The 12,104-nt window shown below is 32.4% G+C and overlaps 1 protein-coding gene across 1 annotated transcript in view; it reads right to left on the bottom strand.

The window, feature by feature from the left end:
• Positions 1–5,132: 5,132 nt before the first annotated feature.
• Positions 5,133–12,104, bottom strand: part of GABRG1 (gamma-aminobutyric acid type A receptor subunit gamma1) — a 68,104-nt gene continuing 61,132 nt past the window's right edge. The window contains exon 9 of the mRNA XM_004268306.3: positions 5,133–10,501. Within this exon, the coding sequence (XP_004268354.1) occupies positions 10,232–10,501 (270 nt within the window). The 3' untranslated portion in view covers positions 5,133–10,231. The remainder of the gene's footprint in view (positions 10,502–12,104) is intronic.

The raw sequence follows: 12,104 nt of genomic DNA, 5'->3' as shown, positions 1-12,104 counted from the left end.
ACCCTTTATCCCTGCAGTCTCATGCTAGGACAATTAATATTTGGCCTTTGACGTCTCAGTTATATATTAATATAAACAATCTTGTTTCTCTAGTTCATCAGTATGTGGATCCTGTATGCATAGAGAGGCAATTTGTAGAGTGATGTAGAGAACAGGTCTCAGGCTGGCATGCTGGGGTTTAATCCCAGGTATGCTACTCACTTTCTCTGTGTCCTTGAGCAAGTATATCAGACACTCTGTGCCTCAGCTTCGCTGTGTAAATTACAAATAAAATAGTAGCTACTTCTTAGGGATGTTGTAAGAATTAAGCTAGTTATTATGAATAAAGTTCTTAGGATAATGCCAAGTATATATTATGTACTGGCTAAAGTTACTTTTTCTTATTTTTATATTATATTTTACCTCCCACTCTTTTTTTTTTATTCTCAGAAGCCATTCCCTCTCACAATTCCTCATAGAAAAACATGGCTCATTCTCACTATACTTAGTTTAGTGTGTCAACTGCAATTTCCTGTATTACAGTTATTTGTCAAAGGTGGTTAAATCAGAATTGAACTATGGTGTGTTTGTGTATCGCAGATGTTCAATTGCAGACCAGTCAATACCATCAATACATTTTAAAGTTTCACCCTCATGTGCAATTGAATTTTTGTAAGTAGTTCTAGGTACATAGTGAAAGCTCAGCATGTACTATTACACTTTAGTTTATAATAATTATTGAAGTCAGAAACTATGTCATATTCATTGTTGTAATCCTAGCAAAAAAGAAAGAGCTAGAAAGACCTGGATCTTGTCTTTCCTGGTCCTGCTTCTCTTCTTCCATTCAAATTATCAATAAAAAGAGGTGTATAATAGAGACAAAGGAAAAGAAAAGCACACTAACTGGAATTTTGGTAACAAATGTCAAATAAAAAAAAATCTGTAAATTAGCCCTTTGCTCTTAGAACGAACATATACATAAACATTTACTGCACTAATGTGCACCAAATAAAACCTGCCTGTATCAGAAAATAGAGCTGGAGGGACAGAGAAGCTTTTCTGATGCATAGGTCAACTTTGCCAAGGCATCCTGATGCAGCCATGGCTGGTGACTGTGCAGTGAGAGGCCCAGAGCTCCGAGTTGCCAGGAGATGCCTCTAGCTCTGTTTTTCCAGGCAGAGAGAAAGTAATTATGTGACCATAAAGGTCATTAACTGTAATCAGTTCTAAATCTCTCAGTAGTGCCCTCAAACATTGTTCTGGGCGTTTTCCCTTTTCCCCTCCAAATATCTCCAGTCTTCTGCCCTCTGCTCTGTGTCCCAGAAAACTGACCTGTATGGATCAAATCAAATGCCCCTTTGCTCTCGGCTCCCAGTTAAATTTTGCCACTGAGGAGCACTAGCAGAAGATTGGAGGGAAGAAGGGAAATGATGTCACTGAGGTATTTATTCCACAGGATCCTCCAACAAGGTTGCCACAAGTTGCCAGCATCTGTCAAATGTCCTTTTGCCCACAGTTATTTCTTTCTTGCTCCCTGCAACTACTCCCTCCCCTCTGATCCTTTGGCACCAGCTCTTCCTTCTGGAATTAGTTTCAGGATTCTGGAAGATGCTTGGAGGCATTCCTAACTCTTTCCCATACTTTTTTAAAGTGTCCTTTTGTTAAACCCTCCTCAAGTTACACAGTTCAACTATCCCATCATTCTCCTTCTGGGACCATGACTGAAAAACACATCAAAACACTCTGAGTTAAGAGTACATGTTCTCACCTTTCTTACTCATCCTTGAGAAGACAAAGTCAGGAAAGATAGGAGGGATTATGCACGCAGTACAAATGGCTCTAGTTCTTTTATAATATATCTTAAAATCCAGAGTTTACTTAATAAACAGAATTTATAAGCAAACGACTGAACTTGATGTGTGTCATGTTGTCTGGGTCACCCAAGCTCACGGTTTCTAGTTTGCCAAACGGAATGTTTACTATTGGTCCCTCATATGGCACAGGCTTTGCTACTCATCAGCTGAGATCATTAATTTTAAAATGTGTGGTAAAAGGATACGCTAATATTAATTATTAATATCAATGCAAAGTGAGGCTTTCACAATTTTGAAATTTTATTATAAGAGTAATCTTTTAAAATGACAAGCCATAATGAAGAATTGAAATTTTAGCACAATAATTTAAAAGGTTTAAAGCTAAAAAAGTGAAAAAAGTAAAAATCTAAATCTTAGTATGAACATAAACAATTTTTAGTAGTGTACTTGAATCAATATTCAGAAATTTGATATATGGTAAATGTTGAATGTATCATTACTAAAGTTACCTATTATATAGTATTATCTTAAAGATGTTTTCCTATTTTATTGAGCATAAAAATTTTAACAAACTAATTTTTGTGACTATTGGAATTGTAAATTTTAATTATTGAAGTGCACACCCTGAAATGCAGAGAGAAAGCTCATGAGTACTGTGTAAAGTGAACTAAATATTTATTCCAATAAAATTATTCAGAAAAAGCTGTTTGGATTTTAATACTGTGAAAAGTGTTAAAAGCAAGATAGTATACTGACACAAACAATTTTAATGAGAAAACATACTTTATGCTGTCTCAAGGGGGAAAATATTAAAATTAGTTTAGCAGTTGGATTTATCACTTTTCTTTTACTTAAAGCATCTTGTGTCAATTTTAGTGGTAACAGCAATCTTCTCTCTAGATTAGTCTACTTTATCTACTTCAAAAAACATTGAAATAATTATGAAGCATGCATTTTCATTAATGAAACAGATTCACAACAGTTTTTTTTAGCAGATTTAAAAAAGGATAACATAGCTTTGGTTAATGTTTCTTTGAGAGGAGTTGAGACTATAAAGTACAGTGGAGAGCAATTAACTGTATTATTTTTTAAAAATTAAGAAAATGCATTTTAAAAAATGTGGTGCCTTTTTAAATAGCACAATAAGTTATTCCAAAAAAGGGGTTGCAAAACTTTTTCTGTAAAGTGACAGAGGATTAATATTTAGGCTTTAAGGACCACTTGATTTTTGTTGTACCTACTCAACTGTGCTGATACAGTGCAAAAGCAGCCGCAGACAATATGTAAATGAAGGGGTATGGCTGTGAGCCAGTTACTATTGCTGTGGCCATAGTGTGCCACTCCATTTTCTAAAAAGTAAACACAGGCATAGCTCATTGTACTGTGCTTTGCTTTATTGTGCTTTGCAGATATTGCATTTTTTACAAATTAAAAGTTTGTGGCAGCCCTGGATCAAACAAGTCTGTTGGTGCCATTTTTTTCCAACAGCATTTGCTCATTTCCTGTTTCTGTGTCACATTTTGTTAATTCTCTCAATATTTTGAAACTTTTCATTATTTTTATATTTGTTATGGTAATCAGTGATCAGTGATCTTTGATGTTACTGTTATAATTTTTGGGGTGCGCCACAAACCATGTCCATATAAGACAGCAAACTTGACTGGTGAAATGACAACAAAGAATTGAGGATATTACATAACCTTTGTTGATAGAGCAGAGACAGGGTTTGAGAGGATTAACTCCAATTTTGAAAGAAGGTCTACTGTGGGTAAAATGCTATCAAACAGCATTCCCTATTACAGAGGTATAATTCTTGAAAAGAAGAGTCAATCAATGAGGAGAACTCCGTTTTTTGTCTTACTTAAGAAATTGCCACAGACACCCAACCTTTAGCAAACACCCCCCAGATCAGTCAGCAGCCATCAATATCTAGGCAAGACTCTCCACCAGTAAAAAGATTATGACTTGCTGAAGGCTCAGATGATGGTTAGCATTTTTCAGCTATATTTAAAAATTAAGGTATGTAAGTTTTTTAGAAATAAAACTATTGTACACTTAATTGACTACAGTATAAACACTATAATAACTTCAGTATTGGGAAACCAAAAAATTTATGTGGCTCGCTTTATTGCGATATTCACTTTATTGCAGTGGTGTAGAACTGAACCCACAATATCTCTGAGCCATGCCTGATAGTCTGTATTATATTTGATTGGATATCAGGAGTAATTTTTAAGAAATCTTATAGTACCTGTTTAAAATATATCAGCTGACCTTGAGTCCACACTGGAAATAAGAAGGAGATAACAAAGATTACACTCTTACTGAATAATATAGAGTTTCTGTGCTTCAAACAGAATTGAGTAGGCTGCTTTTTAAGTCTAAACACCTCTTCTGTGAAGGAAACTTGTTCTAGTTTTGGAATATGAACAATCACATTGTCATCAGAATAGTTACTTGTAACTGAAAGAGAAGTGTATGTATAACTAGAGGTACCTGTATTTAATTTCAGGTTACAGGTATACGAGCTTGGAGCATGTATCTAATATACTGAGCCTCAGTTTTTCCATCTGTTACATAGAGCTCATTCGTTTGAAGTCTAAGTTATTAATATAGAATGCACTTAAAGTTCCAGACACATGGCAAGTGCTCAAGAAACACTAAAACCTCCTTCATCTTATTCAGGTTTTTTTGGTTTTTTTTAATAAAAACAGCATTGAACCTGAAGGAAGAATCACAGACTTTCCTTTTTTTTTAAGTACTGTATTTTAGTGGCAGAGAATTTTCCTTCACTGCTTCCTCAAATGAAATAATACATTTTCATAACACAAGGTATTTGGAATGGCCCGAGTATTAATCCTCACTAATATATATTTTTCTTATTGATTCACCTGGGGAACACTATCTGGCAGTTCCGATTAGGATGAAATCACAAGTTGTTAGAATAATCCAGATTCATTGTCTTGGTAGTGAAAATCATGCATAAATATTAACTATCTTTGCTTAACCTTTTAATTCATTCAGTTTAATTCATTTTCAGAACTCTGTGTCAAAGAGAACTCTTAAATTTATTTTCTTAATTAGAAAAATGTGAAATAACATTGATCATAAGTTAACTTCAATGCTAAAATCATGATTACATACTCTAAAACTAAAAAAGGGACATATCTGTATGAAAACTATAAAAAAGACACATTTTAAGAGAATGTAACTATTTCATAATGTTACTGAATTTATTTTGTACTTAGAATCATTAAAGGACATAATACTTTGATAAATTGAGATAACTTTGCCACACACAAAATGCTCCCCAAAATGATGAAGCAGAAGCCACTGCAATCACAAGCCACAAAACTTTATTATACGATGTGACTACATACACTTTATGGACACAAATAACTCTTATTACAGTGGTTTATCGAGATCCAAACTATTTCTATTTAGGTCAATTATATCTTAAAAGTCCTTTAATTAGCTCTTTCCAGCTTAACTGCATTACAGGCTCATCTTAACTATTCCCAGACTCAAAGCTTCCAGGTACATATTTCATTGACCAAAAATAAATTAACTTATTTTGAGACAAATATTTCAGAAATTGTTTGAGAATCAGAATCCTGGATTTGTCTGGTCACACAGCAGCCTATTTCTATTCACAGTTCTCCCTTCCTCTCTTTGTCCAAATACATTATTTTTTTTTCTTAGTTAGAAAGAAAGAAGAGAAAGTTATTTGAAGAGAAAGCCCTTTTCATGAGGAACAGATTCTCACAAAATAATAATAATCTGGACAGATTATACTTCAGGAGATTATTCTTTTTTTCATCCCTAATGTGGGAAACATAGATCAGTAAGAAAAATAAGCATTTGATTAAAATTTTAAAAGTAACAGCAAACAAGATTGTAATACATCCAGAATTTCCTTGCAGTGTTTTAGTGTTCATTTACACCCAAATACCTACTATGCAATACAGGATCCCCTCTCTTACACACAACATGTCACTCAGTTGCCTGTTAATCACAGCTTCATGTTTGCCATTTTTCCTTTTTTATTCAGGATCTGTCTTTCCCCCTTCTCCATTGAACTTCAATCACCTGCGTACTGACCTTCATTCTTTCTCACCTCATGTATTACAGTAGCTTCCTAACTGGCTTTCCTTACTCCAAACATCACACACCAATAAATGAAACTCTTGCGATATTAATAATGGTGCTTCTGTACTCGTGTATCTTTGTGAACTCTTCAAGAATTGATATCACTCAGCCCTCTGAAGTTCATATTCTTGCCTCTCTACCATAGGGCTAGACTTATCTTTCTAGCCTCATCTTTGCTTCCCTATATGAATCTTAACCTTCAATTGAAATGGAACTTTTATTTGTGCCCATGCTTCTGTTTCTTTATTCAAGCTGTTTACTCAACTGCAAAATGTATTCTCTGTTAACCTCGCCTATTGACATATTGAATTCTCAAGCTCCCATCTCTAAGCCTATATTCTCCAAGAAACTTTCGCAGAGTTATCCTCCATCCCTTAAATTGTATAACTAGTCTTCTGATTATATTATAATCTCCTCCAGAGTTCATTTTTATATTCCCTATTGTATCTAAGTCAGTACTTTATATATAAGAAGTGCTGCATAAATATTTGAATTAGGTTATGTCATTTCCAAAATGCACAAGCAAAAAAAGACAGAACTGACCTTACATTGACTACAGCAATGTGGTCAACAGGGTCTGGAAACTCCATTTGGAATGTTTTGATAGAGGCTTGGTAATGGTTTCTGTGACTTTACAGTGCTCTGTCAAGGGCTCGCTAGCAGTAAAAAACAATGACCAACAGAAACATAATACCAAGTATGTCTAGACTTCATTTGGTGTGACATTGAGGAGTTAAATAAATTTGATGATATAAAGAAAAATAGCTTGGTCAGAAATTATTTTCAAAATGTTTTTGGTGGGACATATGCTAAATTATTGAATGTCTAAGTGATCACTTAAACTCCAGTGCTAAGATCAATGAAATAATTGTGAATGGTATCTTGCTGAATTTTGCAAGAGTGAAAATAGACACTGGTATAAAACTGATAATTTTGTGCATATATTTATTCATTTATTATATATCTTATCAATTTTTGGTTATTAATTTAAATTTTAAACTCAAACAAATCATCCTATCTAAATCTCTTGTGTAATCAAAGTACGAGATGCATTTCTTCACAACACCTTGACTTGGAATACAATTTCACATCTTACAATTATGAGCCCTTGATGTGAGAGTACTGTCAATCATTCTTTTTGATGCTGAATCATTGGAAAGAATGCAAGTCTCGATATTGATCTTGTTCTTAAACTGAAATATAAGATATTTTATGATTAAATTTGATGTCAGAATATGGGAACACACTAAAGGGGAAAAAAAACCCTGGTGATTATTTGTATATTTACCCACATTTATTGTACTTTAACCTAAAGTTAATGTTTTCAAAACTCCTTAATGAAATCTATATCTTTAAAATAAAATGTAGCCAATGAATTATCTAATTTCTGCTTACATTAACACTTTATATTTAGTTAGAGGTATTCTTTAATTTTGCCCTTTCCCTACTGAATTCTCAGGAAATCTAAGTTCTTTTTTTTTTTCCAGAAACTACTTGGCCTTTTAGGAATTGATTTCAATTGAGTCTATCTATGCAATTCAAGAATAGATAAAATATTATCATGCAATTGTAAACCCAAGAGAATAAAATCATGCTAGTCACAGTTTCCCTTCTTGATACTTCTAGATCCTGGTCACATATTTAGAGGATGGCTCGATGTGAATGAACACTTTTCCAAATTATTCTAAGTCCCTCTGCTCTAATTATCTCTCCCCTCATCTATATCCACTTTTTTGGTCTATATTAGTGTTAAAAACATTTAAATCAGTCAGGGAACATAAGTACCAGTGAATCCAATAAAATTAAGATATAACTCACCTGGAGAAAGAGGAGGATTTTTAAAAAATAATTTCTCAAGATGATAAAACTAATACTTGAAAGAAGAGAGAAACAGGGATTAGACTGCATACCCTTTGAAAGTAAGCTCTATTTGATTTCTTGTAAAAATAATCTAACTGCATTTTCACCTTTTCATTCTCATTTTTAGAAATAATAAGATTTTTACACACTTCCCTTTCTGATCTGCTTGTTTAAACAGAACTGCTCAAAATGCCACTGGCTTTGAAAACAAAGCACTAGTTTTGATGATATATACAATGAATGTATATAGAAAAGCATCTGTCATATTTTTATCATCATATCATATTTTATTTCCACTTGTAAATACTGTCAACATTTAAAGCCAAGTTAATGGAACACCAGTGAGAAAATCAAAGCTACTAATATTAAGCATTTTTAAGAATTTTAAAATAGGGTCATGCTGATAGACTTGAAAGAATCCCAGAATTAAAATTGCCCCCATGGTAATGAGCAGGCTATATAGCTTAAAGCATGGAAATAGCCATGATACATTTTAGTGAAATGATTTATTCTTCGTTGGTACTTCATTTTTCATTTATCTTTAAATGAATGCTTACGTTAAGAATATCCATCAATACTCAATGTTATAACAATGAATGCATGAGCACTTTGTAAGTGAATACATACATGGCCAAAGTTTAATTTGGCTCTCCATTCAGAAAAAACCAGTGTCGGTGGATATTTGGGCAATATCATTTAATTCATGCTTACGTTTTTCCAAGATTTATAAGCAAAGTAAAAAAGTTCATATGTAGGTGATGGATACCCAATGAAACATATTTAGATTAAAAAAACCAAAACACTATATATTCTAAAATCATAAGTATAACCATGCCAGAGCATACACATGTATTCACTACCCACATGGTGTCAGGCGCACAGGTGATAGCTTCCTCCACATACCATAAGATAGGCCTTGATCACAAAATTATTCATCCTGATAGTTGCTCTTGACAATGGAAACAATTTTTAAAGGCTATATTCAAGATCACTCTGGTGATTTTACAGATAATTAGGTAATGGTGAATGAATAGGGAGTTCTTATAAATAGTTGATATGCCCAACTAGTTACAGGAATAGATTAATTAAAGCCTAAATTTATCTCGCCTCTTAACAAAACAGACATTTTGGAAACTATTAAGCAACAGGCTTTAAACTATAGTAAGACTATTTTTGTTCCTCTCAGAATTGAGAGAGCTCCACACACTCATGTTCATTAGAGGTGCCTCTAACAGAACTCCACCTTTAACATGATTTTTGTGCCTGCTCACATCTTTTAAAAAAAGAGAATATCATTAAAATTGATAACAAAGTCGTAAAGCTGACCAAGTCCAAATTTAGGAACTGGGAAAGGCGATATAGAACACAAGCCTAAGACTGTGTTTCTAGAACATTTCTGGTCTGAAAAATGTTAATAGCACGTAATTAAGACCATATCCTCAATATGCATTTCAAATCAATTTGCTAGATAATAATTCTTTAGCCACAATGAGCAAATAGAAGCCCTGTTCCTCAATGTTTTTGGTTAATTTAAGGAATGTAACATTTTTGTAGAGGGTTAAGAAAAAGTCAGTTCTTTCTGTATTTAAGTTCAGGGTCGGTAGATATAAACACTTCAGTGTTAATCTCTTCATTCTTCATAAATGCTATGCGGCAGAGAATAAAATGGTTAAATGTAATATTCTTCATTTTTTTTCACCTTGTATTGAAATTACTTTGATGGTTTCCATCTTAGTTTGTAAATCACCAAACCTAAATATAACTGGAGTTTTATTTAATGTTTCATCAGGAAATGAATTGGATCAAAGATAAGGTAAAATGGCCTTTTCTTTTTTAAATAATAAAAAAATTAAAAATAAATTAATTTGTTTTTGGGAGTAAAGTTTCTTGGAAGTCAATCCAATGAAATCATTGTTTTCATATGTTTCATATGTTTTCAACTAACTCTAGTCCAAACAGAGCATAAAAATAAAAAGCAAAAAAAAAAATCAAATTAACAATATTTTCTAGGCAAAAACATATTATATAAATATTAGGCATTAGATTAAGCTACCATTACAAATGATAGGTTATGTTTAAATAAAATATATATTAAAATTATTCCATCTTTGAAATATGAATCACAGAACTTATAAATTCAAAATCATAATAGGATATATGTAAAAATAAAGAAAATTAAAGTACAAATATATAATACTATTTTAATATACTGAATTTTGCAACTAATCTGTTTTACATAAATTTACATATATTAATCTGAAAGCTGCTACTTTATTTACCCAAGAAAGCTGTAAAATAGTTAAAATAACTATTCACGTTTTAACCATTGGTTTCTCTGCATTTTAAATTTAAACTTCATGTTACTGAAGGACAGTCGATTATATTGGATTTAGTCAGACTTCTTATGAGTTTTGCCTAGTAAGTAGAATTTATAAGTAAAGATAGCCAACCCAGTAAACCAGATTGAACAAGGCAAAAGCTGTTGGGAAAAATATTCGAGAATAGGAATCAATTTTGGCAATGCGTATATGTATCCTCCCTTCCCTCCATGATCCTGTTCTGCAGTCTTCAAAGCAACAGAAGAAGCTGGCACAATCTTTTCCCTCCAAGCACTGGTACCCATAATCATCTTCTCCTTGCGGCAGAGAAAGGCTATTCATTGGAATGAGAGTAGATCCTGGATGGAGTCCAGAGGACATCTGAGTAAAATAATAAATGAGTTTTGAGAAAAAAAATCATAAAAAAGATCAATATGTCCCCTCAAGGCAAACTCTGAGAGACTGACACGCAGTAAAAATAATCTTATTTTCCAAAAATCAAATGAATACCCAATTCTAACATGTTTTTTAGATTATAATTTACCTTGTAGCACATAAAAATATTATTTTACATTCCAAAGATTTTGCAGGGAAAAAAACACTCAAAATTAAATATATTTTATATTTTTAGAAAGTTGTTCTACTGAATTATTGTTAACCATGAATCTAATTCTAAAATGAGAATAAACTATATTTTTCTATGATATTTTACAGTAAAACATTTACAATGCTATAAACATGTGTTTGTTTGCTATGGTTATATTCTGTACTTTATTTTAGTAATAATGAGAACAAATAGTAAAGATGACATTCTGATAAAGCAGAAAACTTTGAGGAGCTATGAATGAATAAAAAAGATATGAGGTCTGGAGTTGTGGATAGGCACAAAGCATCATATTTGGGAGACAGAATGTGCAGGAGGTAAAAATTCAGGTTGGGGAACAACTGGTATTCAAAATTCTGCTAATTCTACCAAAATTCTGCTCATTCCAGCTATCCAGCTGGAATTATATTACCACCTAATTTTTGTGATGGTTGTGCTGAATAAACTTCATAACATGTAAAATGATCCGTGCTTCGTCTTGCCTAGTAGTAATAGTTATTATTTTTACCAAGATTTTTTGGGACACATATCAAACTAACTCTTGATGATACCATGTTCTGAATACTACTTAAATAAGAACAAGAATTTTTAAAAATATAAAAAATTGAGCATGGCCAGGATACTGTGGAATATTAAAGCCAACACTTTGGAACAATCACTTTGGAGCAATTACTTTGGAGTCAGGATATTGTGCAATATTAAAGCAATTACTTAGGCTGAAATTCCAGCTCTGCCCAGTAGAGTCCTGTAACTTTGAACAGGAAATGTCACTGCTCTTTTGTGTCTGTGTCTTTTGCCGTACCAAAGCCACAATAACAATACATAGATCTGTTTGATGAGTAAATGAGATGATATACATAAAACACCAAACGAAATATTTGAAACATAGCAACTATTCCCTTGCCAATTGATAATAGTGTTGTAATTATCATTGCTACTGTTGATTCCTGGAGAGGATATATCATAAATGACTATAAAATATGTGCTAAAACAAGCAATAATAACAATAAAAACAACAACAAAAACTTGGACCTCATCAAAAATGTTCCTGGAAAGAAATACATTAATGAACGCTTGAATAAAATGGCAAGTAAAATATGAGTGAAGATTGCCGTTTTAGTAACTCTTCATCTCTCAGGACTTCCACATATTTCAGGGATTATTTTAAAACGTGAATCTCACAATTTATTATAATCAGTGGTGTCATTATGTAAACACTGAATACAATGCTGAGATTATAACAATTGTTTTATCCTGCTTTTAAATTCTAATGAAAATATTTATAAAATTTTTTCATCCTAAATTTTGAAATAAATAAATCTCAAAGCCATGATAATTAAACATTGTATGAGAAAGATTTTAAAAATTAAACACAAAAAA

This window comes from Orcinus orca, chromosome 4 (genome assembly GCF_937001465.1).
Source record: "Orcinus orca chromosome 4, mOrcOrc1.1, whole genome shotgun sequence".
Classification (NCBI taxonomy): Eukaryota; Metazoa; Chordata; class Mammalia; order Artiodactyla; family Delphinidae; genus Orcinus; species Orcinus orca.
The sequence above is the reverse complement of the archived record's forward strand: the minus strand, read 5'-3'. Positions and strand labels throughout refer to the sequence as shown.